Below are 19583 nucleotides of genomic sequence, written 5' to 3' on the forward strand. Positions count from 1 at the left end.
TGCTCTTTCTCATTATACTCAGGTGATCCCACTGACACGGACTACACAGCGGTGGGCTGCGCCATCACCACTATCTCCTCCAACCTGACGGAAATGTCAAAGGGTGTTAAGCTGCTGGCTGCACTGATGGAGGATGACGTCGGAGGAGGAAACGACCTAATGAAGGCTGCCAGGACACTAGCAGGGGCCGTGTCTGACCTGCTGAAGGCTGTGGAGCCAGCCTCAGGAGAGGTGAGCAGAGGAACCATGAGCTTCTGCCTGTCTTCAATTGGACATGAGTTTTGTTTTTCATGCAGATCTGCACAGAAAATATGCAGAGAAATTGTTTCTTTTTCTATTTTTCTCTTCATTTTGCTCCCGAAATGAATGATGAAGTACATCGTGTGTGACATGTTGATGTGTGAAAGACGATGGTAACTTTATTTCCAGCACAACTCTTTCCATTTCAGTTCCAGCCGGAGCGGAAAACAAATCCTTTCACCATTCTCATGAATTGAAAAGCCAGATTTTGAATGCGCTTCATCGTCTCCACAGGGTTTTGTTCCGTCTAAACTGACAGCCGAAAAAGTTAATTAAGTCTTCTGTAAAGCAGCTCTACCCTGAGACAATGCTTCGCCTCCTAATAACACAGCATCTCTCCTGGTTCTGCTAATTAAACCTAATTATACCAGTGCGCTCCTCTGCCAACTCAATTGTTCCGGTCAGTCTGAATAAAGACCTCAGGCGGATGCCGGGATGATTGATTTTTCTTGATAGAAACCGCTCCAAAATACAGTAGAGGACACTGTAGCGGTTTGTTTTTGTCCTGTTGTGGAAGAACTATTCAGAATTAAATGCAGTGTGGGCTACAGTGTTGTGCTGATCTACATAATGCATAGGTCTACGTTGCTTTTGGACCAATGCGCACGTAAATTATACATGCAGGTTGTTGTAAATATGACCTGTCGGTTAGATGGAAAGAAAAACTGAGGCTGTTTTTATTTTTTTAGTGTACTGGTTAAATGAGATTTTTAACTTGACATACACAATATGCACTCTGCATTTTCGGAAATGCTGCTGCTACTTGATAACGTCTCAGGGATGTTTTGTTATGAATTCTTTTTGCCACTGTTGTTATTATTGCCCTGTATGTGGATCCCAAGAGAAGCACCGCCTCTTTTTGTTTGCACGTCTGTGGTGTGCACAGAAGAATGACAATAAACCCGATTCCGTTTGATTTGCAACAAGAACGTCATCGCTACAGCTCTGTTGTCTCGACATACAGGATGAGGCACTTTTCAAAGCAGGCGACTAAATGCATTTTCAAATTCTGATGCTTGTGTGTGTGTGTGTGTGTGTGTTTGTGCTCACAGCCCAGACAGACTGTGCTGACAGCAGCAGGCAGCATCGGCCAGGCCAGTGGAGACCTCCTGCGCCAGATTGGAGAGAATGAGACAGACGAAAGGTTCCAGGTAACGCTGCACTCAGCCCATTTATCATTATCACTGCATTCAGAGGAAACGCGGTGCCCAGGAACTGCCACTCACTTAATCAAGAACACATTGAGGGAATATATTCTCCTTTTTATATCTTAAATAGATGTTTTTATTTGGCTTGGACACCATTCTGGCTGTTAAATGTGTCTTTCTTGGATCTCGTACTTGGCTGTTACTGTAATATAATATTATGTTTTATTATATTAAGATGAAAACAAGTACTGGGATAATGAAATATTATTTAGGCATTAGGTGCATCCATTATATTACATATCAGCTATTACACTGCCTTTACACCAACGCTTTACACACTTTAAGAGCATTTATTGATTCTTTAATGGTAATTTCAACATAAACAAAGCCAAAGCTGGAAAGCTTTGGTCCACTGACCCCACTTTGGTTGGTCCTGTGTAAAAGGGAGGGCCATGTTTTCAGTTGCTGATGATTAATCATGCTCTTATGTCACTTGCTTCCTGTTGTGCAGGACATTCTGATGAATCTGGCCAAAGCAGTGGCCAATGCTGCAGCCATGCTGGTGCTCAAGGCCAAGAATGTGGCTCAGGTTGCCGAGGACACGGTGCTTCAGAACCGGGTCATTGCAGCTGCCACCCAGTGTGCACTGTCCACCTCCCAGCTGGTGGCATGTGCAAAGGTACAGCAGTAAACATCCAGGACATTTATTATACTGTGATTACAAAAAGCCTGATGTTCAGTGACTCTCATAGTGTCAGTATTTGTACAACATGCACCCAGTTGCAATAAACTAAATGCAAATGCTTGGAAATGATGTTTTCCATTTATTTCAGTGTTACGCTCAGAGTGGTGTAAGGTTCTTATTAGAGAAGCTTTTTTTACTTAATTTACTGGTTCATCTTATTTGTAACTAGAGATTTATATTTTTCAAATACATGAAACACCTTCATTTTCAAGCAGAATGAATCAGAATGAACATAGGAGCTCTGAAATACTCCCTCACTACCATATTTGTATACTCATAGTTGTGTGACCATGTGCCTCTAATCAGTTTAAATGCTCTCCTGGCTCCCAGTCTGAATATCACCATCTACTAAATAACTCCTCACCTCTCTGCATGTCAGTGTGATGAGAAGCATCTGCTGACTCCATCTTAAATCCTTCCCTCCTTTCATTTGTTCTCTGTGATATGTGATTTAGCCATAAAAAGATTTTTTTTTGGCATAATTAGTCTGCTTTCTTTTTCTCCATAATGCTGGAGATAAATCTTTCTCCCCTCCCTCCCTTGTTGTAGGTTGTGAGTCCCACCATCAGCTCTCCAGTTTGCCAGGAGCAGTTGATTGAAGCAGGAAAGCTTGTGGATCGATCGGTAGAAAGCTGTGTCCAGGCCTGTCTCTCAGCCACAGAGGATGGCGAGCTCCTTAAACAGGTCAGCCTCATTACTGTGTACAAACAAAAGAGCACACCTGGCCTCTTTTCCTTTTTATTTGTTTTTATTTCGGCTCAGAAAACAAGTTGTATCACAGGTTTCGCCGACTAAACGCCAATCACACAATTTCCTAGAATAGTAATCCTCAGTCTCTTTTCTATTTAAACCTGAGCAGCTGAGTTTGTGTGCTAACACCCGGCTTAAGAAGCACTGAAGATGATGAGGCCTCTTCACAGTCGCGTGGAATAATAAAGCTTAAGAGACTCAGCACTTATGTTGATGATGTGATTCTGGTGTGTTGAAGGTGAGTGCAGCAGCCAGTGTGGTGAGTCAGTCTCTGGGAGACCTCCTGCAACACGTCCGTCAGTACACCGCGAGAGGAGAGCCCATCGGACGCTACGACCAGGCCACAGACACCATCATGATGGTCACTGAGAACATCTTCAGCTCGATGGGAGACGCAGGTGAGTCCCAAACGCGATGTAACGCGGAGAAGAAAGCGCCTTTTGATTCAGGAAGTAGTGTGTACAGTATGTTATGAAACAGGCCAATTTAGTTGTAATTATCTGTCATTAGAAAAGTACTTCAGTTAAGGGATTCAGCAGCAGCACCGTTAGCTAATGTAGGGAATTAGGATGTAATAGACATTTTATGAAAGGTTCCCTTCTGTCCAAACTGAAGGCAACTGACTGAAGTCGGGCAGTGTTTGAGTACACATGCTTGCTGTTTCGGTCACATGGACCATTAAATCACATCCATATTATTACATCAACATGGATCTCCACTGCTTCCCTCTGTACAAAAAGAATGTGGATATGGTTGCAGTGCATCTTGCCCCGGTGATGCTGTAATAATGAATGAAGCCAAAATAAGCAATTCATGAGGGAGTCGGTGGCTCAGACACACAGCACGGCAATGACTTGCTTTTCTGAAATTTTCCTTAATGTTTTGTGACCTGCAATTTACCATTGTTTCCTATTGATTGCCCTCATTTCTTCATTTTTGGGGCACTTTGAAACTGAGTTTTGTTTGTATTCTATTTAAAGCATTTCAGCTTCTGTGGTATACTTTAAACAAACCAGTGTGTTCGTTTGATGAGGAGGAAATTAGGGCCTTTATGTAATTTTATGTAAATATGTCAGGTTGTGCGTCACTTGCTAGACGTTTTGTCAATGTGTTGTAGTGTATTTTTTGTGTTGGGCCCCCCTCAAAGGCTAGATGGTTAATCTCAAAGAGCTGTTCACTCACTCACTCGTCTTCTAACCTTTTATCCTCCACATTTGCGGCGTGCACTGGTGCCAATCCCAGCAGGTCGCCAGTCCATCACAGGGCCACATAGAGACAAACAACCGTTCTCTCTCACACTCAAACCTGTGGTCAATTCCGATCGTCCAATTTACCTAATCCTCGTGTTTTTGGACGCCCCCCCCCACACACAGGGACAACATGCAAACTCCTTAAAGAGCTGTTCATTAATAAATTGTAAAAGGATAATCATGAATCGGATCTGTCTACCACACTCCTAAAAACCAGCCATCGATCTTGAGGTTTGATCTGAAAGAGCTTGGCGTGGTGGTGAGTCTGAACGGACTGCTGTCAGCCACGCTGGAGAAACAGAGAGAAGCGGACGTGCAGTGGTGGTTCAGCTCGGCTGCACTGATTGGCTTGATGGACAAGCAGAATCACTGTTTGCTCTGCTGCGGTCTGAACTAATGCAGTCAGGGCGAGAAAACAACCTTTGAACTGGTGTCAGATATGTCGAGCCGCATCACCCCTGGCTGTCAGATACAGAAATAAGTCAGTCCGCTGCAGTGAAGCCGATACATTCCCATGAATTAAAGAGGCTCAGTGTGTCCAGGTTTGATTTGACAGCGAGAACAGAAACGCCGGTCTCTTTCCCATCGTTCTTGTCTTTCTCTGTTAGTCTGAATCAAAGAAGCTGGTGAAATAGTAACGTCCAAGTCCTTCTGAACAGGTTTCCTTGAGATGTTGTGACGTTATGCAGATTATGTTATGATCAGGAAGGAATTTGTAAGAAATTCAACTATGTTTTGGTTGTTAAATCATTTTTTTCCCCCCCATTAAATATTTTCTATGTATGATGCAGACACTCCAACCCCTACTGAAGAAGCCCATAATTATTTTCAACTTCAGTTACAACTCGAGTCACAAGTAAACTCTCTGTGACTGATAGAAAGAATTAATTACACAATAATTAAAATCATTGTGCTGCTCATAATTAAAAAAAGAAACGTTCTCCTTTCTTTCTTATAATGCAGACTAAAGAAAGAAAAATGAGATAAAGTGTGTCATTAATGCGACTCATAATTCTCTCGTCTCTTTTCCCCCGTCCACTTTCTTCACCTCCGTCCTCTCTCGTCCACCGTGTGTCTTCTCAGGAGAGATGGTCCGCCAGGCTCGCGTTTTGGCCCAGGCAACCTCCGATCTGGTCAACGCCATGAGGTCAGACGCTGAGGCCGAGGTGGATGTTGAGAATTCAAAGAAGTTACTGGCAGCTGCTAAACTGCTCGCTGACGCCACTGCCAGGATGGTGGAGGCAGCAAAGGTAAACGGCATGTAGTTGCCTGTGTTTATCTTGTCAACAAACAAAACATTTGTGATCTATTTCGTCTTCTTTTTCCGTCTCAACTTTCCCGTGTAACGCCAACAGTTTCTTCACAGACCGATGAAGGAGCAGCTCAGCTTTGCTGCTTCTTCTATCCAAACAGTTCATCTCTCAACATTAGTTCCATTATCTGTCTACAGAATCACACATTGATATTAATAACTCCCCACTCCCACCTTGAAAATTAAATGATGCCCTGCAGCTGTTTCGTCGAGCCTGATGCCAGGCATTTTGCTGTCACAGCTGTATATTCATCTGTCAGTGTAGGCACAGGCTTCAACCAGCCGTTGCCTTGGAAACTGATTAATTGAGCATGTGCAGTTTATGTTTTGGACATGCGTTACAGCTTTATGTGCATTTTTTGACTTCAGAGCCTTTGGCCAGTAAGGATTTACTTCAACCAGACACGAGTTTTAGCCAGACTTGTTTTCCTGTGATGAATTCTTTTACAATATCTTTTTACACATTTGGTTCTTCAAAGCAGTTCATTTTAATATTATGCAAATTGGTTATTCTATTTTAAAGGTGTCAGCAGTTGCCAGCAGGCAAATGATGGGTGAAAGCTGTGGTGACTTGAAGCTCAACAAAACATCTTAAAAAAAATCTTATTTTCCTTTTGTCTGCCTTGTTGTTAGTGGTCTCTGTTCATGTGATTCCTGTCCGTAGTAGCCGTGGGGTTTAACGCTACATTAATGGTGTTCACTTTGAGTCGAACACCTACCAACCTCTTTGTGTAGCTGCATGTGTAGCTCCCAACCTCCCAGTTAATTAACCTAATGGCAGCAGGCTTCGCTGTCTCTCAGCAGCAGGGGACGAGGAGGTGCGCAGTGAAATGAGTCGCCAGTTCTGTGATGCTGGAAAACAGGAGAGCTAAGTCAACAAAAAAAAACTGTTTTTTTTTCTTCTTCTTCTTTTTTTTGTGGAGTGGAGAGAAGTCAATTTTGTCTAGGTCGTTTTCAAATATGAGTGCAGTTTGAGTATCCAGAGTTCATTGTTGGCAGGTGAGTGGGTTTGACAGCTGCTTCGATCAGTAGGTGTGTGAGGTGATGAGTGTGTGCTGCCTAGGTCGTCAGGCACTCAAGATGGTGTGTGAGAGGTGAAGACTCAAGTGTGTGTGAGGGTAACACACCCGACCTCAGTCGCAGTCAGTCAAACATCACCTATTTTAAACCGCCACTCACGTAGACGTAGTCGCTCGCTTGAGAGTTTGATCAGTCGCTTAGTGTCTACTGTTGTGTCGTGTGTCCCCAGCTTCACAAGAATGTGGTGCGATGATTGTGGAAAGTCAGGAAACCTGTGCTCGTCTGTCACTCGTATGTACTAAGCCATAAAGTTCACCTGTATGCACGGGTACCTTTCCGATCTTTGTGTTTTCATGACCCGTGTGTGTATTTGTAGGGGGCCGCAGCATACCCGGAGAATGAGGACCAGCAGCAGAGACTGAGGGAGGCTGCGGAGGGTCTGCGTGTGGCCACCAACGCTGCAGCTCAGAATGCCATCAAGAAGAAACTGATCAACAGACTGGAGGTGAGTGATGCTGACCAAAGCCTCCTTTTTATCTGGGGAAAAACCTTCACAAAGTATTAAAAATATTTACACAAGATCCAATGACATTTCCACCAAAGCCAATCCTAAATGTCACCATCTTCATTTCAGTTTTCAGGACAGCGTATCACCATTACTAGGCAAGATTAGTGAGGATTAGGAATCAGCATGTGTTTCACTCTGAAATGTCAGGCTTTTTGTAGTGTCTATCTTTTAAAATGGTCCTGGAATATGTAAAATATCAGTCTGTCTTCAACAGCCTCATGCTAATGTAGCTCATTGTTAATTAACTAAATGTTATGTCCAGTTTCCCTTATTATCTACAGTGATTTATTAGGTTTTTAATGTTCGTGAAAATGTAAATATGAATAGTCGAGTAAAACGAGTACAAATAAGTGCCCTACATGCGTAAATGCCTACCCGCACGATTATGAAAAAATGTTGAATAACGCTCCTTTCACAGCTCGTGGAGTCTTGAACATGCAGCCTTTGCCGTAAGTGGACACTTACCGTTTAATGCCATTGTTCATCTGTGTTTATGTACTTTGTGTTCCTCAGAATGCTGCTAAACAAGCCGCGGCTGCAGCCACGCAAACCATCGCTGCTGCTCAAAATGCTGCCGCGTCCAACAAGAACACCGCTGCTCATCAGCAGCTTGTGCAGAGCTGTAAGGTGAGCATCGACTGGTGTTTTCTTTTTAAAAGAGTCGCTGAACTACGGAGCTCCATTTTTGTTTTATATTGTATCATGTCTATATATTGTATCTGGTGCGCAGGAGTCATTGTCCGTCATTGATGGATATTTTTCTACCGTGACGGGAACATTTGAAGGCTGTCCGTCATTTTGACAGATTGATCATAGAGGCCTCTGCAGCAGTCTCCCGTGATGTGTTTGATAACGCTGAAGCGAGCACAATGTTTAAGTCCCAGCAGAGCAGGAGGAAGGTTTAAAGTTCATTTAGGGCACTGAGGGCAGGCTACAGATGGTCAGCTGGGTACACTTTCATTGCTTGTTTACCCACTTTTCATTGTGATTTGCCGAGACATCGCGCTGCATTGTTTTCGTGGCCTCCCTCCGCTGTCAAACATTAAAGCATTGAATAAAAGTTCTGTGCCTGAAAACTTTAAATTAACATGATAGACAACGGATTTTTTACAATCCTATCTGTCAAAATGACAGACAGCCAAAAAGTCAACTGCCGCTTGTGCACACAAGACACATTTGGACACACCTTGAAAATGGCTGCATAATAAAGGCATAATGATATGATTGTAGCTTGTTGGCCACATGGATAAGTTGTGTTTATAACCTTTAGTGGCTACATTGCTATAACATATGCTATTATTTTAACTCCTGACTCACTGAATGGGGTCGAGGAAATGACGAGGGAAAATCCCACTACTGCACCATGAGCAGGATCCACATGTGTCCCTGTTGAGTCCTATGACCTGAAGTTTCACTCTGTATTAAAGGAGCTGGCACCTCTTTTATAGGAGTCTACATGATGCTACAAGAAATACAGTATATGCCGTCCTTTCACATAAATAATGATAAGACATTCTGGGGCTGTAGGGCTCAGTTTGTCCGTTATTTAATGCCACTGTTAATTCAAACTGCTTCATTCATAGAAAACTGTTGTTGAAATGTGTATTCGAATCTCGTATATACACTAAAGAGCATCTGTATTCTGTGTTGTTGTGTACAGGCCGTGGCGGACCACATGCCGCAGCTCAACCAGGGCGTACGTGGGAGTCAGGCCAAACCGGAGGACCTCAGTGCACAGCTAGCCCTCATCATTGCCAGTCAGAACTTCCTGCAGGTGCAGAACACACTCACTCACACCATGGACTCATCTTTTCTCACTTAATCTGTAAAACGGGTTGTAAAAACTTTATATGCACATCGTGAAGCTGAGTAACTCCAGTTCTGCTTTGGGAACTAGGCTGTGCGAAGTATAAATAGTGTTCTCTATTAGGTGGAGGCATTAAAATAGGCCTGTAGCCTCTTTTTGGTGGAAGCAAGCTGTTAAAGAATCACTGATGTGGTGATAATATATGTTAAATACCCCAGTAAGGCTTTAATCGCTCTATATATACAAATATTATTAAATGAGTGCACTGTTATTCAGTTGTTGCTCAGAGCAACATTTTCATTTCACAATGCCTCAAAGGGAAATGTTTTTATTTTTTTATTTTTTGGCTTTAATCACTTCTTTATTCTTCATTCTGCAGCCTGGCAGTAAGATGGTGACCTCGGCCAAGTCATCCGTTCCCACGGTGACGGATCAGGCCGCAGCCATGCAGCTTGGTCAGTGTGCAAAGAATCTGGCTACCTGCCTGGCTGAGCTGAGGACGTCTGCACAGAAGGTAGAGCGCGGAAACAAAATCATGACTACAACTACAACCTAAACGCGCATGGCATGGCCTCACAGAGACCCGGTGCCTATCTCAATCATAAACAAAAGCTTGCGTAATGATATACGGACCAAAATAAAGCCACCTGACCCACGTGTAGTACATTGTGACTGTCGAGACTAGTGTCTGAGGTGTAAACTGCAGTTTTCAAGGCTTTTCAATCCCTCTGTGTGTGTATTTTAAACCAAGTGACATCACCTGACTTGTGACAGTCTGGTGTACTTCCTCAACCAGTTATTTGAAACTATAACTAGTCGTGAAATAGGTTTTGTCTAAAAGACCACCACATAATGTAACACACACGACATAACTTTTGTAAACTGCTTAAACTGAAACAATAGTTAGACTTACTTTGTTTTCACATTCTAGGCACATGAAGCTTGCGGCCCCATGGAAATCGACTCTGCGCTCACTGCCATCCAGACCCTGAGAAGTGAGCTGCAAGATGCCAAGCTGGCTGCTGTGAATGCCCAACTCAAACCTCTACCTGGAGAAACCGTAAGAGGCTGTTTATACCCAATTAGGGTCAACCCAAGTTTCACTCTTCCAAACATTGCATGGAAAACGGAGTGAAAGTGTAGGACAGCTTATTAGTGTCCTGTCTGACACAGAATGTTTGTTTACTTACTGCTTTAATTGACGTGTGAGTGAATCCTCTGGTTTATTTTTATTTATTTATTTATTTTTTTTACTGTGCTTTGCCTCCGCCTTAGCTGGAGAAGTGTGCTCAGGACCTGGGCAGCACGTCCAAGTCAGTGGGATCCTCGATGGCTCAGCTGCTCACCTGTGCAGCACAAGGAAATGAACACTACACAGGTTTGTAGTGCACAAAAGCACAAAAACTGATTTTCATAGAATTGTAATCTAATACTTTAAAGAGCCCAGTGAGGTCACTGCTTTCCTAACTCGAAGTTCATGTTGCAGTTACGACTTCCAGTCCTGTGGATGGATATGTAGCATAGAAAATCCATATTCATTTTTCTGTTCCTGTTGTGTCTGTTGTTTTTAATTGATTGACAGCCATGATATAGTATACCAAAGGAAGGTGAATGAATCAGTGTGAGCCCCTTTTTGGAATACACAGGATCACCACAGTTACTTTTATTATCTCCTAAAATCCTTCACGAGACGTTCATGGTTTCCAATAGAAGTGGAGAAAAGTGCTCTGATCAGCTGGAACATGTTCTACTTTCCTCCAGTCATCCTGTTACCGGCAACATTAAATAACTTAATTCCACTGCTTTTATCCCATCTTCTGATGTATTTTTTCATGAAGCTTTTATTGTGTTCATCCCTGAATGGGAGCCAAACCTTTGATTTTGTTCTGTTCGTGTTGTAACTCATTTGCGAAGACGGAGGAGTTACCTTCAGTAAATGAAACAAATCTCGCTCACGATTGGGTGCCAAAATGAAAACGTCATTGCGCACGACTACAGTTGTCCCACCTCTTGTCTCCTCTGTTTAGGAATAGCAGCCAGGGAGACGGCTCAGGCACTGAAAACACTGGCGCAGGCGGCGCGCGGTGTCGCCGCTTCCACCACGGACCCCAAGGCTGCAGCCGCCATGCTGGACTCTGCTCGTGATGTTATGGAGGGATCAGCACTTCTCATTCACGAGGCCAAGCAGGCGCTGGATTGCCCTGGAGATGCCGAGAGCCAGCAAAGGCTCGCACAGGTGAGGTTGTTGATGATTGCTCGGGGGGGATTGAGTGAACTCTGCTTGTCTCTTCTTTTTCAAAACTGTTGGCTGCAGCCTGGGAGGCATCTTCAGTATAACCTTCATTCTCCTGTCAGGTGAATGCACCTGTGTCAACAACATTAAATCATATTAAAGCCTTAAACAGAAATCAATGGTTAAGATGCGAAACTATTGCAAGGACTCAAACTTCTATGTGTTTTTACATAGATGTTGCGCATAAATTACTTTCATGCCAAATCTTCCAACGGTGCTGCTCAATAATACATGAAATCAACACCTGTCAAATGGTGCAAGGGGCTCCTATAATAAGCCTGGAGCCATATTTCTAGGCCAAGTATGTTATTTATTTATGCCTTGTCATCATCATTTTTCTCTCTTCACAATGAATAAATGATATGATACTGGAATGCAATGTAGGGAAATTCACACAATTCATGATCACACAAAAATAAAAAGTATTTGATGGTGCGTTTTGTAATGGGAAACTTATTGGCCAGAACAAATAGACTGGTGAAATCTGATGCTCCATATCCTCGATCATCACTATTTTATATATAGATGGCACTTTCTGAGCCAGGCTAAGGTAAACGTCTGGCGCGTCGTGTGTTCCAGGTGGCCAAAGCTGTGTCTCATTCCCTGAATAACTGCGTCAACTGTTTGCCTGGCCAAAAAGATGTGGACATGGCTCTCAAAAGCATCGGGGAGGCCAGCAAGAAACTGCTGATTGAAACTGTGAGTTTGCATAAGGGTTATTATTGGATGTTGATTTACCAAATCTTCACAGTTCGAAAAGCGGTACCGGATTCTGTCGCCTTCCCTAGTGAACTTCCTCTCGTCTCCTCTGCTCCGTTCAGATCCCTCCGGCCTCTAAGTCGTTCCAGGAGGCCCAGAGTGATTTGAACCAAACAGCAGCAGGCCTGAACCAGTCAGCGGGCGACGTGGTCCACGCCTCCAGAGGCTCCAGCAACCACCTCGCAATGGCTTCTGGGAAGTTCAGTCAAGACTTTGATGAGTTCCTGGATGCTGGAATCGAGATGGCTGGACACACTCAGGTTTGTAGCTCCGCACTTTCACATCTTAGCGGCATCTTTGACGATGTTAAAGTGTTACGCTATTGCACCCTCTATAGAAAAAGGATGACCAGGTGCAGGTGATTGGTAATCTGAAGAACATCTCCATGGCGTCTAGCAAGCTGCTGCTGGCTGCTAAGAGTCTGTCCGTCGACCCCGCAGCGGCAAACGCTAAGAACCTGCTGTCTGCTGCCGCGAGGTACCACGCCTACGTTTAAATGTTTAGATTTAAGTGAAATTATTTCAACTGTATTAAAAATAATATTACATTTCACGGCACCTTAAAATGCAGCCTCCAAACGGAGCAAATATAACAAAGTGAACCTTCATAAACGTGGAATTAATGGTAAGAATTACATATTTCGCCACTTAATTCCACTTAATGTACTTAATAAACTGCTATTTTTAAATTATACTTAGAAATGCCAGGCGTTTACCATTAAATATAAGAACAAAAATTAGATTTAATTATAATACCATAGTCTTTTCCTCTCTTTCCAGTGTTTTCAACCATTGTTTGCATTGCATTGTACTGAATGCACTTGAATATGGCAATCATGTTATGAAGTTATCAACAAACCTGCATTCAGACATTGTAATTATAGCAAAGGAATCCCCAATATCTTCAAAAAGACATAAAATAGTATAATAGGATTTGGAACATTGATACATGTGAAGATTTAGTGTGTGTGTGTGACTTCTCTGTTTGCTTCTTCATTTCAGAGCAGTGACTGACAGCATTAACCAGCTGATTACACTGTGTACACAGCAGGCGCCTGGCCAGAAGGAGTGTGACAACGCTCTCAGAGAGCTGGAGGTAAACAAAACCCCTGACACTTTCTAATGAAACGGGAACATTTGGCAGCAAAGTGACAACTTTAATATTCTACCTTTTCGTTCACGGTAGGGTTATGGTCCAAATAAAAACAATGATTGTAATGGACCTAATTTCAATTCAATTCAATTTAGACTTGATTACGGACTCATAAACCAAAACTCTTAATATACTAAAAAGTACACTAATATCTCTACTAATATCTCCACAACTGTGAGTGATAACGAACAATGAGTCTGATACTGGACCACAGTGATTGATCATTAGCTGAAGATTCCTGAAAACAGCTTGAAGAATATTCACTCGCACTGACACAAACGACTCGCTGGCTCTGCACCATCTTGGCCTCTTCAGTCGATTCTGAGAGCATCATTTTGTGATGATATGCCACCTGTCGTCTCTGCATGCTGAATTATTTGTAATTTGTCCACAATGTGGCGTATGCAGAGGTGTACAATAAATGCATAATTCTTCGCGTAATCAGAAGATCTATTGAACATCTTTTTGCAAGGATGCAACATTGTCTCCAATTATCTACATCTTCAGTCATTTTATCCGTGATAATATTTTTATTCTGTTACACACATAAAGATCGTTCTCTGCTGAAAACGCGGAGTGTCTGATCCTCTTAGTATCTCTTAGTTCTGAGAATTTAATACTTATGTTAAACTCTCACTGCACTCTCATCGCTCAGGCTGTCAGAGGAATGCTGGACAACCCCAATGAGCCGGTCAGTGACCTCTCCTACTTTGACTGCATTGAGAGTGTGATGGAGAACTCCAAGGTAGGCTTTTTTTTTCTTTTTACAACCAAGTGTTTTAAAACCCAGAGCATCAAACGCCCTGTGCAGCTAAGCATCTTCTGTCTTTGCTTTGCTCACGCTCTGTCCAGGTTCTCGGAGAGTCCATGGCAGGGATTTCTCAGAACTGCAAGACCGGTGATGTGCCTGCTTTTGGAGACTGTGTGGGATCAGCCTCCAAGGCTCTGTGTGGCCTCACTGAAGCTGCAGGACAGGTACACTCAATCAACCTGTGCACAAAGTTACCCAGTAGTTCCAATAGTAATGCAAGTTATTATTATTATTATTATTATTCTTGTTCTTTTTATCTCAGGCTTCCTATCTGGTGGGTGTGTCTGACCCAAACAGTCAGGCGGGGCACGAGGGGCTGGTGGATCCCATCCAGTTTGCAAAGGCCAATCAGGCAATTCAGATGGCCTGTCAGAACCTTGTTGACCCAGACAGCAGTCCCTCCCAGGTACACTATAAAAACAACGTTATTGTTGGTGAGGCTTTCAATCGTGTTGTGTTATGGATTTGCAGCACGATTGTTTAAACAGTTTCCTGGCTTCTCTGCAGATGAATATTTTTATGTGGCTGTGGTTATTTCCTTCTCTATTGCTGACAGAGGGTTTGTTGGGTTCACTATGAATATAAATATCCCTGATCCATTATCTCATGCTGACATTATTGCTCTCAAAACTGTTTAATACCGTCTGCAAACACCAGGTAGAAATGTTTTGTTGCCAGATTTCGCTTTCGCTCCAGGCGTGAGAGTCTAATTTTTGAGTTCATTTCATAATCGCCGCAATCTCCAAGACTTAACAGTTGTTGTGTATGTGTCCACCAATATATTCTCCAGAATGTTTACAGTGGTTTGTCGAACATGAAAATGTATTTGCATGGAAATGAAACCTCAGTTTCTCATTTTCTTCTTCATAATGTGGCAGGTCCTGTCTGCAGCCACCATTGTTGCTAAGCACACCTCAGCGCTGTGCAACGCCTGCCGCCTGGCTTCCTCCAGAGCGGCCAACCCAGTTGCCAAGAGGCACTTTGTGCAGTCGGCCAAAGAGGTGGCGAACAGCACTGCCAACTTGGTCAAAACCATTAAGGTAGGATTTCCTTGTTTTTGAAGGACTGATGGTTGAGTGATTCACATTAAGTCACATTTGAGGGCAGATTTTGTGTACCTTGTCTCTCTCGCTGTTTAGGCGTTAGATGGCGATTTCTCAGATGAGAACAGGAGCAAGTGTCGGGTTGCCACGGGTCCTCTAATCGAGGCTGTGGAGAACCTGACAACATTTGCTTCGAACCCGGAGTTTGCCAGCATCCCAGCTCAAATCAGCGCCGAGGTATTGACATCAGCATAGTGATTTTAGCAATTATTCCACAAAAACAAGTCCTTTATAAATGTGTGGTGCATACATTACTTATCCTGTGGGTTTTTTTTCTGTAGGGCTCTGCTGCTCAGGAGCCCATCCTCCAGTCAGCGTGCTCCATGCTTGATAGCTCCACCTACCTGCTCAAGACTGCACGCTCATTGGTTATCAACCCCAAAGACCCGCCCACCTGGTCTGTCCTGGCCGGTCACTCTCGCACCGTCTCCGACTCCATCAAGAGCCTCATCACGGCCATCCGGTCAGTGAACAAGCCTTTATTCAGATTTCAAATAAAGTGATAAATAAAGCAAGGTTTTGAAAGGAGCAGTTTCACATTAAGAAGAGAATTAGAGAATTAAGAATCAAAAATTTGAGAATGAAATCTTTTTAGTTATACAGCTTTCTTTCCCATCTGTATACATATCACAATATATCATATAATGAAATAGTTTTCTCCTTTCGAATCATGATCTTTCTACTAGCTTGATCAGCAGAGTTTAGTAACAGTTGCCAGTTTGGAAATTCTGTTAATCAGTATTCCCTGCAATTCAGGTAATATTTTTTCAATTTCATTTGGATCCTGTTCATTTGACACAGGCCGTTTGTTATGTTGGCGCTGCATTCATCCCTAGCTCAGTGACCACTGAGTAAGCAGAAATAAAAAGCCCTTTATTTTCACCATTCAACACGTTGGTGTGACAAACACTTGTTGTCATACCTTTTGTAATCCCCTTTGTTTCTGACCTTGATCAGAACAAAACTGATGTCCACGAGGAGCCAAATCCCAGTGTCAAACGCACAGAATTCTAAGTTTCCTGCTCTGCGCGGAACATCTGCACATTAGCATTCACACGGAGCCCACTTGTCATGTCTCTCAGTTCTATTGCCCTTATCACCGTTCTTCTCTTAAGACTGCAAATGGAGGGGTGGGAGTTTGGTTTTCAGTGATACACTGCGGTGTCAGTCAATCCGTCCTGTAAAAATCCAGCTCCATAACTTTAACTCTCATTACGCACACAGGTGAGGTTTTATTTCAGTGTCACTGTCAGTGTGCCACTGTGCATAGAAATAGATGTTTAACTAAACTTATTCAACCCCGCGAGGCCACTGCCACTGACCACTCGGCGGCTTCACAGCTAATTCGGCTCCTCGGCATGATGTCCCTCTGTAGAGATGAGACCCTACAGGCCACATGTCAGCAGATGTGAGCTGAACGTCAATGAGATGAGGGAAATTGTAGGAAAAAAAACGCTTGAGACATCCTGGCTTCTGTCTGCGTCACGATAAGCTTTAGTTAGGTTCAAATTTATTCTTCTCATCTCTCTTCCTGTGTGTATCTTTTCTTTTCTTTTTTTTCCCCCATCGCCATCTGTTTCTTTCTTCCTCCGTCAACTCTCTCTCACTTTGTTCCCAACAATTTTTGCCCTTTTCTGTTTCTCCTCTTTTCCTGTTCCCATTTTATTTTCAGGGACAAGGCCCCAGGCCAGCGAGAGTGTGACTCATCAATTGATAACATCAACAAATGTATCCGGGACATTGAACAGGCCTCTCTGGCAGTGGTCAGCCAGAACTTAGCCAGCAGGGACGACATTTCACTGGAAGTAAGCAACCGTCAGCCATTTTCTACTCTCTACTCCATTTCTGTCCAGATGTTTGTTCTTGTTTCGTTATTTATCACCTTTTTTTTTTTCCTCCCTTCTTTCCATTTTCTTGTATTTTTATATCCTTTTAACTAATGTGTCATTTAGTTTTTTAAGGGTTCCTCTGACTCATAAAAAGCCACTTCTTTCTCCAACACAAAAACTTCTTTTTGTTCTTCAGGCACTACAAGAGCAGCTGACGTCCACTGTGCAAGAAATTGGCCACCTAATTGACCCCATTTCCACTGCTGCCAGAGGCGAGGCTTCCCAACTAGGACACAAGGTATATATAGGGCAGGGAGTTAATTACTTTAATGCTGTGACTGTGGAGCAACCGAGTGATACTTTTAGCAATCATTAATATTCACTGGTAAAACTATGTTGTTTTATCACAGCATTAAATGTGACATTTAAGTCCACTATTCGGCCCACTTGAGGGTCCAATCCGGCCTGCAGGATGAATTTGTTAAAATGCAATTTAATGTGAAATGCTATATTTGTCAGTTTCAGATACCTGTGACTAAATGTTTCGTGCCTTTTGTAGATCCACTGTGATCTGTAAGTTGTTCTGCACATGTGTGAATGGTAAACTTAAGCATAATATTGTTGAAATTGCACTTCTCAAGACATTTCCGGTTGTTCGTAATAAGTTTTGTAAAAAGATCCTTAAACAAAGGGAAACATGTGGAGATCTTGTAGTTTATAGGTTATTATGCTATTATTTTACTCGTCCAGCCCACTTGAGATCAAATTGCGTTGTATGTGACCCCTGAACTAATGTTATATACTGTATGCATTTTTGAGTAGTGTACTTACAGTAGCCAGACTGTTTCTTGCAATGTGTAATTTCTATTCGGGGTTATGCACCATTTTCTCTTCTGTCTTTTATCCACTTGTCTCTGCTATTATGAAATGACCGTGAAGCCTTTACAGAGCTTTACAGAAATGAATGAGCAACAACATGCGCAGCTCTCCACATTCATACATACTCTCCTATGTATTCACAGCACTACCTGAATAACTTCTCGTTAGCATCATGTCTGTAGCTCAAACATCCTACTGTGAATAACGGCTATACTTTTTGGGACAAATTCCCATCAAACATCAAATTGTGAACGGGAATATTAAACCAAATGTTGGTAGTACATTAGCCAGTGTGTCGTGTTGTGTTTCTTCATTTCATTGAGAGAGATTTATCTAATATTTATCACTTATGGATAATATACTAATACTCATTCTTGGAGTATTGATTCCACACTAAATTACACATAGATACATCCACCAATCTTTTGTTAATATAGTATTTTTTTTCATTTTTCATAATAATACATTCAAAGCAAGTAAACAAATCATGTGCCGTATGTAAACAAAGCCAACCCTCCTCTCTCTCGTCCTCTCCCAATGTGGCGACAAGACAACAAAAAGCCAGTTTTGAGAAATTCTGCCGTACCTTTTTCCCCTCAGGTGACTCAACTTGCTGGTTACTTTGAACCACTGATCGCAGCGTCTGTGGGCGTGGCGTCTAAGCTGAGGGACCACCAGCAGCAGATGACTTTCCTGGACCAAACCAAGACACTGGCTGAGTCTGCTCTGCAGATGCTCTACGCTGCCAAGGAGGGTGGAGGAAACCCAAAGGTACGCTCCAATGAGAAATGCTGTTCTACTGTATCTAAAAGGGTATGTGATCAAAGTGGAGTTGAGAAATAATAATAAATGAAATAATAATAATCTAATTTCACTATACTAGTGTCTGAAGTATATGTGAGGAAGAAGCAAATAATCTTATTGGGAATAAATCCTGTGAAAAGACTTTGCTCGGCCTATTTACGCCACTGTATTGTAACTTTGCCGATAATAGTGTTATTTGGAGAGCTCAATATTTTCTCAGGAGGTATTTGGAATAAAAAAGTTTGAGAACCGCTGGTGAATCCTAATCAAGTAGGCATTGATTCCATAATTCAGTGTGTGCCTGCAGGAATATTGGGTTCATTTAGTTGCAGGGACATACACATGTGTGTGCTCATCCTGACTCGTGTCGCACCTCACAGGCGTCTCATACCCATGATGCCATAGCCGAGGCAGCCCAGCTCATGAAGGAGGCAGTGGATGATATCATGGTGACACTGAATGAAGCTGCCAGTGAAGTGGGAATGGTGGGAGGAATGGTGGAGTCCATTGCAGACGCCATGGCCAAGGTAACTCATCCGATGTTTGGGTAACGACAGTTATCTACATGCCTGTTAACTTTACTTCCGTGCTTGAGACCTAGATTAGTTTCAGATCTTTGAATGAGAGTTTACCGTAGCTGCAGACAGACACTGCCTGACATCCTTTCCTCACCCATGTTCTCATAGTTTTCTGGGTTATTCCCAGGTCAGGCGGGATAAAAATAGTCTCTCCAGAGGAAAGGATACAGGAAACATCTGTCTGTGCACAGATGAAAATGACTCAAGACAGGTGTTCTATTCTGATCTTGTGTCTATATCACTGTGTCTTAATAATATATGTGAGATTCCTGCGTTATAGTATTAAAAGGTGATCAAACTGATGTTATATATTTTATTAAGAAGTGTACTTACATTAGCCAACATGTTTCCAATGCTTTATAAATCCATAGTGATCAGTCAAATGTCTGTTCAGGGTAGCAGACTGTTTCATTTTGCTCATCTTTAAATCCACCTGTGTCTGCTATAACATTTATCAATGTGTGTATGTGTGAGT

General features: G+C 42.7%; 1 protein-coding gene across 1 annotated transcript in view; it reads left to right on the forward strand.

Moving 5' to 3' along the window:
- LOC122778829 (talin-2-like) overlaps positions 1-19583 on the forward strand; it is a 133714-nt gene that overhangs the window by 41670 nt on the left and 72461 nt on the right. Inside the window, exons 17-43 of the mRNA XM_044040931.1 lie at positions 23-231; positions 1353-1451; positions 1960-2127; positions 2743-2877; positions 3182-3341; positions 5277-5443; positions 6902-7030; positions 7607-7720; positions 8754-8867; positions 9280-9414; positions 9832-9960; positions 10176-10278; positions 10928-11136; positions 11773-11892; positions 12015-12212; positions 12290-12429; positions 12954-13047; positions 13760-13849; positions 13957-14079; positions 14178-14321; positions 14794-14955; positions 15055-15195; positions 15300-15481; positions 16691-16823; positions 17044-17145; positions 18327-18497; positions 18911-19057. Coding sequence (XP_043896866.1) covers positions 23-231; positions 1353-1451; positions 1960-2127; positions 2743-2877; positions 3182-3341; positions 5277-5443; positions 6902-7030; positions 7607-7720; positions 8754-8867; positions 9280-9414; positions 9832-9960; positions 10176-10278; positions 10928-11136; positions 11773-11892; positions 12015-12212; positions 12290-12429; positions 12954-13047; positions 13760-13849; positions 13957-14079; positions 14178-14321; positions 14794-14955; positions 15055-15195; positions 15300-15481; positions 16691-16823; positions 17044-17145; positions 18327-18497; positions 18911-19057 — 3818 coding nt within the window. The remainder of the gene's footprint in view (positions 1-22; positions 232-1352; positions 1452-1959; positions 2128-2742; positions 2878-3181; positions 3342-5276; positions 5444-6901; positions 7031-7606; positions 7721-8753; positions 8868-9279; positions 9415-9831; positions 9961-10175; positions 10279-10927; positions 11137-11772; positions 11893-12014; positions 12213-12289; positions 12430-12953; positions 13048-13759; positions 13850-13956; positions 14080-14177; positions 14322-14793; positions 14956-15054; positions 15196-15299; positions 15482-16690; positions 16824-17043; positions 17146-18326; positions 18498-18910; positions 19058-19583) is intronic.

This window comes from Solea senegalensis, linkage group LG12 (assembly GCF_019176455.1).
Source record: "Solea senegalensis isolate Sse05_10M linkage group LG12, IFAPA_SoseM_1, whole genome shotgun sequence".
NCBI lineage: Eukaryota > Metazoa > Chordata > Actinopteri > Pleuronectiformes > Soleidae > Solea > Solea senegalensis.